Source organism: Carettochelys insculpta, chromosome 4 (genome assembly GCF_033958435.1).
Source record: "Carettochelys insculpta isolate YL-2023 chromosome 4, ASM3395843v1, whole genome shotgun sequence".
NCBI classification, from domain to species: Eukaryota; Metazoa; Chordata; order Testudines; family Carettochelyidae; genus Carettochelys; species Carettochelys insculpta.
In genome coordinates, this window is record NC_134140.1 from 126702960 (window position 1) to 126719781 (window position 16822).

Sequence of the window (16822 nt, forward strand, 5' to 3'; positions counted from 1 at the left end):
AAAGAAAAAGCTACCAACAATAACATGAGGCAGCACTCAGGATGCCAAATACCATTTTTTTTTTAAATTGTCTGGTGCCTCGTCAGTTTTCTGGCCCAAAAGGGGTGATGAGATGATGCCTGCCTATGAAAGGCCTGTCCACTGAGGAGGCCACTCTTTCAAGTAAAAATCTCCCCCATTTAGACACACTGAATCCCAGACAACTATGGAAGCTTGCTGTGTTTACCTTCAGTCAGGTGCCACAACTGAATTTGAACTGGCAGACAATAAGGAACATTCTGTCCCCCCTGAAAAGGTGGCCATGAGGTCTAAAATGAAATAAATGGTGGGCCAATATATCCCTTGCTGTCTGTTTAGGGTTCCACTACTTGATTTCTGCCCAGTTCATCATTCTGTGGCCAGCTGATGCAGGGAAGAAGTTGAAGGAGCGATGAGGCAAGGCAGCCTGCATCAGAAGTTGGGAACAATAACATGAATAACACGGGCACGGTGATCCACAGCAGCAGCTGGGGGAACAGCCCAATAGCTAGGGCACAGTGACTCACATGTGCAGCTAGTGACGACAGCCTGATACTTGTCCAGTGGTCTAGACCTCGCAGAAAATACCCATTCCTCTATTACATCTTCACAGGGAGCAAAAAGATGGATATACAGCTATAGTGTGCCCAGAGCACCTGAAGACCTCTTAATCATTCATAGTACTTTGGCTAAGGAGGTATTGTTTTGTCGGATTTAACGCATATGAACGGCTAAAAGGTTAAACATTATCTAATGTCTGATTCAAACAGTTGGCCTCCCTCTCTCATCAAGGAAGAATTCCCTTTGCGAGAGTGCATGCATATAGACCCAGAGAAATCAGTGTGTCTTTAGCCTGATGTGCCGCACTGCACTTCCTGAAACTGCACAGGGGAATTCGGTACAGAGAATTATCTGTCATGATGCACTCCAGGAGGGTGAGCATCAGAAACCAATTTTATTTATTTCCCCCTTATGAGTTTGTCCCTGTGATCTCACTTCAAAGGGAAGAGTAAAACTGAGTGCAGATACTTGCCCCAAAACTATTTAATATTCCCTCTGCACTTTAACAAATTTATTTTCTTCTGTCTGCTACACGGGTCTCTAAACGAAGGTAACAGCCTGTGTCCAGGACACACACAAGAAAAAACAACCCCTTTTTACCATATGGGCATCACATGACCATGTTCTCCCTAGAACCCTAAATATTAGCAGTTAGTAGGGAACTCCTGAGAGATTTGTCAAGAGGGAGTCTACCCCAAAGGTTCCTGACCACACCCTGACATCAGCAGCATTTTTCTTATCTCTTTATCCATTTTTTCTTCAGCATCTGAGGAATCAAGTTGTATCTCACAAAAGCATATGCCTCAAAACCCTAATTCAGAGGTCAGCAACCAAAATAGCAAGACTATTCATTTTTTCCAATTTGGTTTTAAAAAAAAAAAAAAAAATCAATAGTTCAAGAGCTGCAGTGCATGTGAATATACGAGATGGGTCCTTAATAAATCATGTAAAACCATACTTTTTGTAACCCCTATTTTAAGAACACCACAAACAATGATTTATAATGTGATACATGTTTACTGCAGGATGTTCACAAACTTTTTACATATTCTATTTCCTCACACTTTGTTTGTACCAGTATCTTCTTGACTTTCACTTCTAAACCTTCTCTCTCACTGGAGGACGCTGAGGGAAGTTATCCACTGTTTCAAGATCACATATTGTTTGCTATTTAGATACAAGATGTTCATCTGGGGGCTTTTAGACTTCACAGTTTATTGGAAATAATCAGGAGGTTTTTTGTTTTTTTTTTTTTAAACTTGCAATTATAGTGCCAGGAGTCATAAAGGTGTCCCTAAAGAGCTGCAGTTTGCAGACTCCTGCCCTAACACATCTGTTACTCTTTAAAGTGCCACCAGACCCCTTGTTGCTGAAACAGACTAACACAGCTACCCATCCAAGACCTGTTGTCTTTCTGATGAGAAGTCTGACTGAACCTGCTTGCTGTAGTGGAGACAGATAACCCAGAGGGAACTACAAGAGGCAAAGCACACCTCTACAGCCAGGGAGAAAGAGGTCAGATGCTCCCTCAAACTAGAAGCAAGCTGATTCACCCCACTGTAGTGAATTCAAGCACCTTTGCATGATGAAGCAGCTATCTACTGTCAGAATTTAGAAAAAAAAAAAAAGAAGAGAACTTTACAAGCTAATAATATTCCATGATCCATAAAAACAGTAGTTTAATTTGAAAACTTGTAATGTAGACTCACAGAAGTGCTTAACTAAAGGAATGAATCAAGAGGGCTGACCTTCCAACAGTAGACAGACTATAAACCTACAAAACACTTGACTACAAAAATTACTCTAACTTTCCCCCACATCACTACAACTGCACAGCACTAGCTCTTCCACAACAAAAGGCAATTAAGCATGACTTATTAAACTTATTTTTAGAAAAAAAGCTCAAAGTCACCAAAAATACTACAGGTAGCTTTAAACGTCTACAAGAAAATAAAACAACAGAACTGAATGATCTCTTGAGGTTTGAAGTCCAGACCCATGCACTCATGGCAGGACCAAGCACTTACCTAGACCAGTGGCGGGCAATCAGCAGCCCATCTGGGTTCTATGTGAAGCTTGTACACCCCTCCCCCCCCACACTTCTCACACACTGTGGGTCTGCACTTACTATTCCTTCCCCTCCCTCCCAGAGCGTGAATGCCAGGAATCAGCTATTTCACAGCATTCAAGCTCTGGGAGGGAGGGGAAGGAGCAGGGATGGGGCACAAATTAGCCAATTTGTGGCATTCCAGAAATGCTAGGAGGGAACAGGAGGAGAAGGGATAGAACACACTTGGGGGGAAAAGGCTGAAGAGGGGTTGAGGGAACTGGTGGAATGGGGGCAAGGCCTGAAGCAGTGGGTGGGGCTGAGCAGCCACTGACAAAATGAGAAGTGACATACATTTAAAGCAAGAGCATGTGTGAAATACATGCTAACCGCACACTAAATTGGGAGCCATGTGCTCCCTCTGCTTCTTTCATGTTACTTTTGCTGGAAAATAATTTGCCTCTAGTAATGGATCCGTTTACATTGAAAAGACATGATACAAAGGAGAGTCAAGTGAAACGTCTAATCTTATTCCTGGGTTCTTGGTTAAGGCATATGTCCAGTCTCATCCTGAGGCCCACTGAGCTGGACGGACATCCAGTAGCCCTGGCTGCTCATTGCTGATGAATGTGACTGGTAAATGTTTCTCTAAACTGTTCTTATAAATCTCCAATGATAGAGATTCCACAGCCTCCCAAGGCACTTTATTCCTGTGCTTAAACACCCTGAAAGTTAGCAAGTTTTTCCTAATGTCCAACCTAAACCTCCCTTGCTGAAATTTAAGCTCATTGCTTCTTGTCTTATCAGCAGGAGTTAAAAAGAATATTTTCCCTCCTCCTCCTAACAACCTTTTAGATATTTGAAAACTGCTGTGTCTCCTCTCAGTCTTCTCTTTTCCAGACTAAACAAACCCAGTTCTTTCAATAGTCCCTCATAGGTCACGTTTTCTAGATTTAGGCTATGTCTACACTAGCCCAAACCTGCAAAATGGCCATGTTAATCAGCAGACAGGAATAGGGGGATTTCAAAATTCCCAGGGTCCTTTCGAAAAGGAGCCCTATCCGGATGAAGGGCACAGTAGCGAATAGCGGCAATTTCGAAGTGCTGCGGCCAGTGGCATGTTAATGAGGCGCTGAATACGTATTTCAGTACCTTGTCAGTAATTTTCAAAATGCCCATACATAATGGTTACAAATATATCCCTGATGTTTCGATGTTTGAAAGAATTCTTCACCAAATGTCTCACTTTTTACAAACCTGTACAAATTCATGCTACTGAGGTATCCATTCAAATAATTTAATGGAAATCCTGAGTTGTCTTCGGTTTTGTAACCAGCTTTTTTAAAAGAAAAAAAAAAAAACACTTCAGTCCAACAGGTCTTAATATTGACACTTGGTTCTTCTAACCTAGAAGTAAAGAAGGATTTAGTTGAGATTAAAAAAGTATCAGAAACTATATATACACATTACAGACTTTTCCTTTAAGATAAAAAATAGTTTTGATCATTCTTCAGAAAAGTGTACTCACAAGCTAATACAACCTAAACACCATTGGTTTTAATCATCGTAGGCTTGTTCTTCTGAAAGCTGTAATACTTATTCATATAACTCTACATATAACTTGCAATGCTATGAAGTCTAACCATTTAAAGTCACTGATAGACTGCAGTGCTCTCCTTGGCATTGGACCTCATCACGAGGATGTGTATATTATAGCCACAAATCAAGTGAAGATTAGTTTTTGTATGCTAACAATTTCTGTATTAAGTAAACTTCTAAAATACAGCGAGTCTCCCATCTCCAGGGCACCAACGTTCCATTCACATGGAGCCTAACTTTAGCCAAGGGACTGCCTTTGTAAGAGCCTTCAAACACTCAACCTGAAATACTAATTTTCAGAGTCTGAGAAGTTCATCCATCACCTGCTTATCCACCAACTACACCTGCCAGGTCAGCAACTAAATACTGCCATTCCACACTATTTCAATCTGAAGACCTCATAGTTGTGTATTCAAATTGTAATAAGTTATTTTAATTAAATTTCTATTTCTATTTATTTTATTACAGTTGTTCTTGACTTATAGGTCTTAAAAGCCATATATGGGCCATATATTTTCTTGTGGTTTTATAGATGATCCAACACAATGACGCCCTCCTATCCTGACTTGAACCCCTAACACAAATAATGTTTGCTGAACAGTATTTGATCAGCTGTAGACATAGCTGAATTTAAAAAAATATTTGCCGTATTAATCAAACAGATAGCAGTTCTTAAGTCTAGGTACAGCCTCATAATACAATGAGGCCACAAACAGGGCTAGCTTTGCTACTGTCAAAAAGTAACACGCAGCTGAGCCAGCACCCACCTCCAGCTACTGATAAAAATGAAGCTATACGGAGTCCCACATATTTGCTATCTTGAACCATCTCCAGGGCCTCCACCTTTCATATCTGCCGCCAATCAGTACCAGTCTGATCAGTGTAATACTCTGCACTTCAAAAGCTCCTCTGCCTGCTGTTCCTCTCATCTGGCTGTTTCTTAGTGTTCCCTCAACTCTGATATTACAGAGGCCTTAGGGCTTCTTTATGTTCTACTACTTTAGAGCTCCTCAAATCTCTCTTGAATCTTTCCTGTTGACAGGTCCAGTGCTTCACAACTTCCAATGAAGCACTCAATTTAAATCAGTCCAATATTTATCTGTTTCATCAGCATTTACATTACACCAAAAACTGACAAGAAGAGTGGCGGGGATGGGATGGTGCAGGGTTTTCTTCGCAACCACAAGGGCTAGAAACTTGCTTTTTTCACACAAAACAGGATAAACAAAACAGTTTGCAGCAGTACATAAACACCACAGATGTTTCCTACAGGCTCTTGCACAAGTAGATTGTTTGAGCCCTACCAATGTTAACTCATCTGTGTCTTTCCACATTTTCACTGTCATTTCTTTTGGCTTTCATGTAAAAAAATATAAGGATTACAGACACAGGTGTCTTCAGAATTCTATTAACTACCAGAGCTGACTATCAACATTCAATATGATCTATTAACTTGGACTGTAAGTTAGACTTGAATGTGTTCCAATATAATCACAGAACAAAAGCAAACACATTAGAAGATGAAGTTATAAACATTATATTTTATGGCTAAAGCAAAGCTACTTGCTCACATAGACAACAAAAGGGGCAAGTTACATATACTACTCTTCTGCAGCCTTTGGGCTGATGTATTTAAGGTCGATGATGTTAGATACTTTTCTTCACTGAATTTACAAATGAGATCACGAGAGTCCTCTTAAGCATGTAAGCCCAAGCAAAGCACTATACAACTTCCCTCTTTTCTACCATAGGCCTATTTTAAGTCAGGTCTTCAGTATACCTCTGCACAATTTCAAGATGACTGCACCCTGCAACAAGCCAAGTCCCTGTATTAAGCCACACTGACTTTGATAAGGCTCCATAAAAAGGTCTACCTACATACCTAGGCTATGTCTAGATTTCAGCTATTCATTGACAGAAGTTTTTGTTGGAAGATATCTTCTGACAAAACTTCTGTTTACAGATCACGGCCAAATTGCCAAGCAGATTGCAAGAGTGACCTGCTCTATCGACAAGAGCGTGGCTGGATTGCCCTGATGCTCTCTCAACAAAACAGCCAACTGGAAGCACAGCAGATGGGGTGCCCAGCATCCCGGAAGCCCTGTATATTGAAAGAGGGCCCCCCCCCAGAATTCCCAGACCAGCTTCCTGTCACCAGATCTCTGCTTAAAGAGGCATTATCCCTCATGGGGAGCGGGATATGACTGCCAGCAAAAGTGCTGTATTCTGTCAATTTACTGTTGACAGAACACCTTTGGAATCTGGATGCTCTAGTGTAGACCTAGCCTTAGATGTGGAATTGGTGGCCAAAGACTAATGCATAAGTAATGCAAAAAATCTTCTGAATATGGAACAATAATTTAACTAACAGTTACTATCAACTTGCAAAATACTTCCGTGTGAAAGGATTTTTAATCTATTGCAATAGGTTAAATTATTAATTGAAAGATTCAGGGAAAAATACATTAGACTTTTTGCACTTTACAGCACTAGATGTCAATATTCCTTTGTGTGGATATTTATAAAAGGTTTGCAATTCAAATATTTGTATCAGGAAAGGATTGCAAAAAGTTTGTAAAATACCTAAAGACAGATGCAGTAACCTGCCATTCATTTCTATTTTGATAATCAAAAAAAAGTCTCACAGTGACAATGTCCCTTTCAGAGGGCACTAAAATCTGGGTAAGCAAGTTCTTGCTGCTTTGAAAGGTCTATTGAAAAATATGAAACCTAAGCTGTAAAGATGATTGCCAGAAACCCTCCCCCCATATTTTTGAAAAAATGAAAGCTGTACAATAACACTGTCATTGCAATAATATTTTTCAATAATATGAACTGAACATAGAACACAGAACATAGAATACTCAGATCTATGTATCTGCAATAGTGTACTACTACTACTTCTTCTTCACCCTTGTCCTCTGTGTGGAGCATGTGTCATCTAGAAGTGTCCTCCACTTCACTCACCAAGTCTGTCACTTGGAAAGAAGAAATCAATTTAGAGCCTATAAATATACTTTGTGTGGCATTAACAGCAATTTTAATAAATATATGCAAATGACAGAGAGCATGCCAAACTACACAACTGCACACAAAACTTTTGTCAAGTTACATGTATATCAACCATGAAAATGTGCCAGAACATGCACATAAATCTACTTTGCAAAAAAGGAACTTCAGCATTATTGTACTCACATTACTGTTTTAAAATTGTGCAACAATACCACATAGGAAAGGTGTATTATAAATAAAAACCTAGCCTTGTGCCCAACCACCTCAGAAGGGGATTATGCAGTGTTCTTCATAGTGTATGCAAACATTTAGCAAAGAAGTACGTACTATAATGGCAACTCTCCGAATAAGGACCCAAATCTGATACCAATGAAGATTACTTGTTATTTACTAAAATTCATATAATAAATGACAAAATACTGCCCAGTTAGAGCTTCTGTTGTCTAATATAACTTTACTGCAATGCCAACACCACTTCACTGCAATGCCAATGCTGATGGTGCAACAATTAATCAAGTATCATTGCAAGAGGAAAGACAGAAGTCCTACTGCTCACAAAGCTGTGACCACCACAAACTTCTTGCCGATCCAGAAGTTCAGTCTTAATATCAGCTCCACTAAAGTTACTTAGCAAGCAGGACACAACTCTTATTCAAGCAATACTTACACAAACCCAGTCTCTGGCACTGGTTACTACACACTACCACAGCATTTGATTTGATCCAATGAATCATCAAATCCAACGAGAACATGCCACACGTTATGCTATTTTACCCTGGTTTACTGGTTACAATATGCCAAGAAACTATGTAAACCCCATAATGAGGCCAATCCACCAGCCAAGAGCTTTAAAAAAATCCACTAACCGGCTTATAACGTGTAAGCAGCTATTTAGAGTCGGGGACAGAGCGCCAGGAGCAGAAAAAGGGCGATGCAGAAGTCTCAGCCTTCTGGCCCAGGCTGGGGACGCAAAGGCAGAGGGGTCTCACTCTGCCCTCACTTCTTAACCCCTTCGTGGGCTCTGCTGCAGGTCTCCTGCCCTCCAGCTGGGCTCCGGGCTGGCATTTACGGCCCAGGGAACGGGTGTGGAAGCTGAGCCCTCCTGCCCCACCGATCCTCGGACAGTGTCCGGACAGCGTCTCACCCCGGAGCATCTCCACCGGCCGCACCAATGGCGGGGCCTGGCCCTGGCACTACCCCGACCGCCCGGGGCCTGCGCCCCTTACCTTCCGCCAGCAGCTCCTCCAGGGTGACCTGGTACCTTCCCACGACCAGCACCCGGCCCACGGCGGAGCCGCCGCCCCCTCCGCCCGCGCCGCCGGGGCCAGGGCACGTTGTCCCGCCGCCGCCACCGCCGCCGCAGCCTTCGGACTTGGGCATGCGAGAGAACTTCTTCATGGTGAGGGGCGGGTTGCGGCCAGAGGCGGAGAAGCGCGGGCAGGGCCGCTGCTCGGGGACCCACTCGCCGCTGCCAGGAGCCGGGCTGCGAGCCTCACATTCCGCCCGCGGGGAGCTGCCCCCGCTGGGCTCCTCCCGCTGCTGCCCCCGCCCCGCAACGCAACGCAGCAGCGCCGGCCCCTGCTGCTCCACTCTGCGCCTGCCGCTTCCGGGGCGGCGCGCACTTTGCGCACCCGAGCGCCCAGGGCTTTGCTACGAACCAGCCGCCTCGCCTGGACTGCTGTCTGTGCGGTAGGCGGCGCGTGCGCACTCTTCCGCCCCGCCCCGCGGCCGGAAGTGAGATCGCCAGGGCTTGGCAGCACGTGGGGGGCGCGAGCGGGGCGGGGAGGGAAAGAGGAGTCGCTGGCGCCGCCCTTCGAACGTTGGCGCTGGACCTGGGTTGCAGTTAGAGAGCAACGGCTGTTTCGAACGTTGGGTGCTTACGGGGTCGAACTCCGAGGGAAGCTGGCGCGGGGCAGCAGCCCCGCAGGTCAGCTAGGGTCATCTACAAAAAGGGGGCGCGGCTCGGCTCTTCTCCAGCCAGTGCTTCATTTGTTATCTAATAGGGTGCCTGGGCTGGGGCCTTTCTTCTCTACATTCGCGCAGCAGGTCCAGAGGTGCCAGAACTAAGGAGGCGTTGCAGCCCTGTGCTTTGTGCAATCTTAAACCCAAGACCAGAAGAAGTGCCAGGGATCATCCCTAGCACAAATTAAGCACGGTCTCAGCCAAAGCCCAGGGCAGGTTCTGCAGGCAGTTATCTTCCATGGTAAGAATCTCCATAGCTGACACATCCAGCTGCCTGAGGTGGACTCTGTGAGCCATCTTTCTTTGACTCCTTGGTGGATCGGGTCCCAACTTGGATGAGTTTTTCATAATTGTTTGCAGGAAGGGGAAGAAGAAGTTGTGAAATTTTCAACCTGAAATGAAATGGAAGGAAAAAATTAGCTAAGGTGGGGAAAAGCTTACCTGCTACAGTGAAGGTAATGTAAGAACCTAGCTAGACTAGAATTGGCTGAGTCAAAGGAAAATGCCATCACAGCTAGAGGTCTATAAAATTTTGAATGGTGCAAACAAGAAAATGTTGTTGACCCTTTCACAAAATGCAGAAACCCAGAGCATTCACCCAGTGAAATTAATAGGCAACTGATATAAATCTAAAGTGAGGAAGTTTTTTTTGCACAATATATAATCTAGCCTGTAGACCTCAGTGCCAGGAAATGTTGTAAGGGCCAAAAGTATACCAGCTTCATAAAAGACGTGAATAAGTTTATGGAACATAGGTCTATCAATGGCTATTAGCCAAGCTGATCAGGCATGCAACCTTATGCTTTGTGCAATCCTAAACTCTGAATTTCTGGTGCTAGCAACTGTGAAAGGATGTGGCTGGATGAACAGTTGATGTGACTCAGTATGGCGATGCTTACCTACTTTGTATCTCCAGCATTTCCTGCAGTAGCTAGATGATCCCTGTACTGAGTCAGCCTCATGCTTAGGCTGAGGAGTTTACATGCTCCTGCCACCAGGTGATAAGTCAGCAGACAGGTTTCTCTGGGAATTCCTGTAATTTGCAGTTGCTTTTTTTAGAGGATGGTGTACCCAAAAAAATGTTGTGGGAGCCACCGTCAGGGCACTTTAATACATCCACATTTTGGAACTCTGGTGTGAATCGGATTGTAGCATGTAGCCCTTGATGCTTGGCTAGATAGGACAGCAATATTAGTGGCCAGGTGGCTAAAGAATCTTTTGAGAGACCAGAAGCTTGATATCTTTTAGAAGGTCTTTCTTCTCAATGTTCTGATAAATAGCAGAGAAGCACCCTGAGTCTTCCTTAGATTTCTGTTGCCCACTGGGAAAGAAGAGGAGCCAGTGCAGGGGACAGAGCAAAATGAGGCACATCACAAAGAGGATGTGATGATGGGTAGGATGAGCAATATAGATGAACAAGTGGGCTGAAGAATAACCCAGCAACTGGAAAGAGCAAAATAAGATGATGGGGAGGATGGACTATAAAAGAGAGACTGGATGAGTGACCAGATGTAAAGGAAATAGGTCGGGGAACAGAGCAGAAGAATGGATCAAAGCAGTGCTGCCAACTGTAAACATTTTATCCGGAGTTTGCAGTATTTGTGTTTTCTTAAGCTCCAACTTCTGAAATCATGGGATGGTGGGAAAAGTGAAGGTTTCCTTTAAAATCAAATCTGAAGAAGGTAAACCCAATAAATTTATTAGTCTTTTTAAGCTGGTACAGTACTGCTTGTTTTTTGTGATGACCATTTAAAAGTAACATTTCTAGCCTTCAGATTTGCAAGATAATTCTTGAAAATGTATACCCCGAAGGCTTAGAAACTTAAAAACAAATAAAAAGAATGCAAGTTTAACCATTTTTAAATCTTATGATTTCCAAGCTGCTCCCAGAGTCATGAGGTTTTGATTCATGATTTTTTTAAAGGTTGAGCTCAGCAATACCCTGAACTGCAGAAAATTGTCTTTTTTTTTTAACAAGAATGTGAACTGAAGACACATACTGAATGTGAGTTACTTCCCTTTATGTCCTTACTTCATAATTATGTAGATTTGGAAACCTCTGCTACAGTTGGATCTGCCAATACAAATCTCTAATTTTTAAAGGGTATTCCGCAGAAGCTGTGATTTTAGATTCATGATTTCCTAATAATTTATATGGATTATACTGGGGAATGTACCAGCAATGCAATTGATAAGAGCACTGGACTAGGATACTGGAAACTGGCTGTTCCACTTTCCTGCTGGGTGAGTTGGGGCAAATTACTTCATCTCTTTGTACCTTATTTCCTCTCTGCAAAATACAGATGATAGTAACTCCTTTTTTTTAAAGTGCTCTCGGTTCTACTGATAAAAAACACTAGGTAGGGTCTAGGGATTGATATTGTTTTACCATGCAAGAACATCTGAAAGCTGCTGTAATGTCAGATGTTTTCCATATGCAGATGTCAGGCTTAGAGTTATGAAAATGCTGATGTCATCTCTGCGTATTGTTGAACATTCCAAACCTCCTCAGTTTTGTTTTTCTGTTTTCTAAGCAGCTTTCTCTCCCAATGGTAAATTCTTTCCCTCATATGGTTCATAAAATCGTTTAAACTCAGGCCCCAAAACACCAAACTTTTACCCACAACTGTTTTAATACTCTTGAAGGAAAATAAAACAAGAATGCTCAGAGGTAGTCCTGTAAACTGTTCTTTGTGTTGATATTAGTTCTTAAGAATGTCTGCCTGCTGCTGTCTTCTTCCTGGACAATCTTTCCCTCATACTAAATTTCCAGTCTGCTTATTGGAAAAAAATGAAAAGAAAATGCCTCTTAAGAAATCTGTTTTTAACTTTACTAAATCTCTCTCTTTGTGAAAGCTAGTTCTTAACTTATACCTCATCTCTTACTCAGAATATAGGATTTGCCTTTCGTAGTATAGTTGGTGCCTGAAGGCCAAAGCAGCAATATCTGTGTACTATGATGACTGTTCATTTATAGTAACTGAAAGTTATTCATCTTTTAATAGTTTGGGCAGCCTGGACAAGAAAGTTTGAAGAGAAAAGTCTCATCATAACTATTATTTCCACTTTTCTATTTTTATTTGTTTTATCTTTCCTTTTTCTAGCCTCGTGTGAACCTTGGGAACCATCATGTACCCAAAGCAGCAGCTACACAAGTTCCCCACCCTACTAATTACTGTTTTTCACTTCTTTACTGCTGACCTTGATTTAGTCTGTATAAGATACAATATTAACTCCAGTCCAAATATTTCCTGATGAAGGAAGTGAGGAAAAACCCAAAAGACAAGTGGGGTTTTCTAATATCAGGTAAAAACATCAATTTCAACACTCAGTAGCTAAAAGGAAAATTATTTTGTTTTTCCTATTTTTAAATGGATACAAAAAAGTGAATTCTCTTATATGAGAGGCTACTTTGAAAAAGACAGTGTAGATGAAATTCATGCCTTTTGAACTCCATAAAGTCTTACTGAATACTAGACTTGGCGGAGTTTGATTTTTTTATATATATATATATATAGTTTGGACAAATGTCAGTTTATTTTTAAGCATTTTTGTAGAAAATTATGGGGCTGTCAGACAGTATTTATTTGACAGTAGACAAATGAAAACGTTAAATCTTTAGAATCATTACAACAAAAATTGTCGACATCACATGTTATCAGTGGAAATATTTTTTCGTTGGTTTGTGTATCATGAAATCAATATTTAGTGACATTTACCAACAAAAATCTAAACCTTCCAAATCTCCTGAACACTTTTTTGATAGTTTCAGTTGTGTATAAGTCTCATGCTAGCCTTACAAACAGGTGAATTTCAACTCCTGTCAGTTGGTCATCTGTTCTAAACATGAAATAAAGTGAGACAAAAGGAAATTGTTACATTACTGATTCTTAATAGTAGGATGTAGAAAATCTAGAAAATGGACCTTGAAGGCATAAATGGCTGAATTCAGCCTTGATGTAGTCAGGTGCAAGTTTGATTGACTGAAGTCAGGAACCATTGACTTCAGAGAGAGATCTGCTTATTCATATGTGAGTAAAATTTCTTATGGAGATGACAGGCCTACCCCAGGTAAGGACAAAAAGGGAAAGCAGGGAAATTGATGTGGTTGTAGAGCCATAGCAACAATAACCACGGATAATATTTTTGCAAGAATCTTCTTAGTCTGTGTTATTTGCCTCAGGTGGCATGTGAGCAGGATTCATCACCAAATTTCACTTGCTGGTTGGATCATTAGCTTCCGTGACCTACAGCGCTGATAGGGAATGTGACATGAATGCTGATTCATGCTTCTCTTTGCAGTGAAATAAGAAACATGATGGAGGATGTGGGCTAAGAACTACTTTGGTGCTGAATCTGCAAGCTGTTTCACATGGGCAGAGCCTGTGACCTAGCTGGAGTAGTTTGCAGAACTGGAACCCTGCATGCCATCCCAAATCCTTTTATAGTTCTATTGGGAAAGCTGGACATTTGAAAATTAAATAAGCAAGATCAAGCATAGAACTGAGTATCAGTTTTCTGTTTGAAGCTATATGGGAGGATCCTACATGGCTTCAAGCACTTTGAACTAAATCTAGGAAAACACTTATGTTTTAACTGTAAGTTTCACCTCAGTAGCACTATCCACACGCTGAAAGTCCAGGCCCCATTATTAAGGGAATCTGAGACCCTAAGAAGTTGTTTCTCTGCCCCTATTGCCCCACCCGTGCTCCCTGTCCCTCCTCTTGCAGCAATGCAGGATCAGACGCACAGAACCTCTTGTAACCTCAAAAGTGGCCATAGGGTTTCTTCCTTCACTGACCACTAGGAGAGGCAGGGTTGGCAAGGTGAGCTTTGACCACATGAATCCAGGAGCTGGGGCCCTAAGCACAAGTGTGTTATGCCTGTCCCTTCCCCGACCTTGCTGACAGTTAAGCATTTGCTTAATTGTATGGCTGGTTGGAGGATAGAGTGATCAAACCCACATCTAGAGTTGGACAGTGTGAGGAAGTGTGATAAATAATCTTATAAAATCACCCCTCAACTTTATTTCCTGTGCTAGTGAAATGGAATGCACACACTTCTTTTTACTTCCTCAGTTTAATCTAGCTTTTTCAGATATGCAAATATTCAGTTAATGTCAAATGCTATGTTGATAAATGGCTCAGGCACAAAGTGATTGTGTGTTTGCTGAGGTTTCAGAATAAAGCATACCACAATATTGTAGTACTCTAACTGTACTGTAAATGTTAAGGCAGAAATAAGACGACATGTTTTATTCCTGACTCTGGCACAGGCCTCGTCTATGTTCTTGGGCAAGTAAGTTAGGGGATTTAAAAAAAAAAAAAAAAAAGTGAAGCCACTTGCAGAACCATTACTCAGACAAGGGAGGGCAGTCAGACCCCCAATTCTTTGAGATACTAAAACGACACTACAGAAATGCAAAATATTGGTATTTTTACTCATTTTAAAACACCACTGTAGTGATCATGTTATATGTGATTAAATTTAGACTAGAATAGTGGTTTTCAAACTTCTCACAAACTACTTGAAAAAAATGTTTTGCCTGCAACCCAACATCCTCTGGGGTGCAGAAAGGGCTCAGGGGTGGGGCAGGGTTGGGGCACTGATTTCCCTCCAGTGGCTCCCAGTCAGCAGTGCAGCAGTGATGCTAAGGCAGGCTTCCTGCTTGGCCTCAAACTTCATTGCATCCCTGAAGCAGCAAGCAGCAGCTCTGGCTTATAGGCAGAGGCACATGAGCAGGTTCATGTGCTACTCTCGCCTGCAGGCAGCGCTACCCTTTTTCTCCCCTCTGCCTAGGAGCCAGACCTGCTGTTGGCCACTTCTGGGGCACAGTACAGTCTGTGGTGCCAAGACAGGCATCAGGTCTGCCTCTGCACCCTCCCAGACATCTGGTTACGCTACAGCAAGGTGACCCAGTTTCTGACATGCTGTGACCCACTACTAGGTCATGATCCTACTTTGAAAACTACTGGACTAGACTAGGATTCCAAGAACTATTCACTTATAACAGGCAGAAGTTTAAAATGTCTAGTTTAGGTGCATGTGATAGTTTGTTTCAATTGTAAATGTTAAACAAAAAAAAACCTCTGATATATCTGTCAGAAGTGATTGTGATACTAGTTCACACTTATTTGGTTACAAGGGACCAAATGTTTCTCACCTTCTGAGAGTTCTCAGTTCTGGTGAAACATCACGTGCAATTAAAAATCAGGAATTCTGTTGACATACATAATAAAACACAGACATTTTCTTCATTCAGTTACTCAGGATTTATGTACATTAATTACATATTTTCTAGTTCCTCAGTTGAACTTTTGATTTCATATTCTCCTCCCTTTGGATTCCAGGTTTTTCAGCCTTGACCGTAATTATTATGCTCAGTCCTGGCCCCCACACACTACCTGATTTAATCACCGCATTCTCTCCAATAACCTCATCCTAACAGGAAGGATTTTTTTCGTACAAAAAAATGTCTTCTTAAAAGGTACATAACACAATCTTGATTATGTCCTTAAAACACTCTTCTTCGATGGAGTCTTTCAAAGCAAATGCATCAAGCCAAACAGCCTAATAAAAACAAAAGCAAATCTATAATCTTTTGAAACTGTACATTTTCAATTAGCAAAACAGTGAACTATAATGCTTGCCCTCATCAAACTGTGGTCCATGGTGTGTGGAATACCTTCTGGTGGTCTCTGTAAAGCTCATCATCATCAGCCATGGGCTCAGTGCCCATTGGTGTCTGATGCCTCTCTCACTATTTCCTTCCATCTTCCCCTGTCCAGTGCAGAGTGGCTTAGTTTCCATAGAGTAGCTCCGCACCAGTCTACTATAACGTCTATCCATTCTCTGTGGGGTCTGCCTCTCCTATTCGTGCTGTCCATCATGCCATATACCAGGGTCTTGCTTTTTGTTCATCGTTCATTCTGCAAATATGCCCAAATAGTTGTAGCTGTAAAGTAAAGTAAAGCTGTAGTTGTAAAGCTGACTGGACATAAAATGCTAACTCCCTTTACTTCCACCCATGAAATTCCTTTACAAGAAAACTGAAATACATTGAATATTTTTCTATTATACTTTTAGGTCACTGGTTGCTGTTTGCCACGGTTCAGAGAAGGAATGGCAGGTGAGTGGTCTGCATAGTTAGGAATGGGAGTGAAGGTGATTTTCATGATCACGAACAGAAGTGAGGCATTCTTAAGAAAATTGCTGTCCAGTCTATTCGTGGAAAGTGTTTGAGATTCCTGCTCTAATTTGAAATATAAACACCACAGATGCAGGAGCCTCATTCAGTGTAAGCTGTCATAGCTCTGTTGATTTCAATACTTAACCTTCAAGATGAAGTCCCTGTGACTATGACAATTTTACAGCTGCTGAGGATCTGCTGGTCTTTTTCTCTGTAACACACAGGTCCAAGGACATTAATGTCCTTCAGTTAAGGATAATGTTATGTTCTGTGTAAATTTTTCATGTTGCCGTATGAGTGTAGTAGCCATGGGAGTGAGAGGGTAATAGAATGAATTGAAGTATCGCCAAATATGCTTAGTACGTCTATGCAAGTTCAGTCACAAAAGTAAAGCTTGACTACTTCAGTAATTTCCGCAATACTTGATATTGCAG

At 41.9% G+C, this 16822-nt stretch overlaps 1 protein-coding gene across 5 annotated transcripts in view; it reads right to left on the bottom strand.

Annotated features, from left to right (window-relative positions):
- The window catches only part of BMP2K (BMP2 inducible kinase), a 110814-nt gene extending 102173 nt beyond the window's left edge, over window positions 1-8641 (bottom strand). For all 5 annotated transcript variants that reach the window (XR_012645484.1, XM_074993753.1, XM_074993754.1 and 2 more), the window contains exon 1: window positions 8464-8641. Coding sequence is in view for 4 of the 5 variants with exons in the window: in XM_074993753.1 (XP_074849854.1) it covers window positions 8464-8635 (172 nt within the window). In the remaining variant the exon portion in view is untranslated. The remainder of the gene's footprint in view (window positions 1-8463) is intronic.
- Window positions 8642-16822: the final 8181 nt, after the last annotated feature.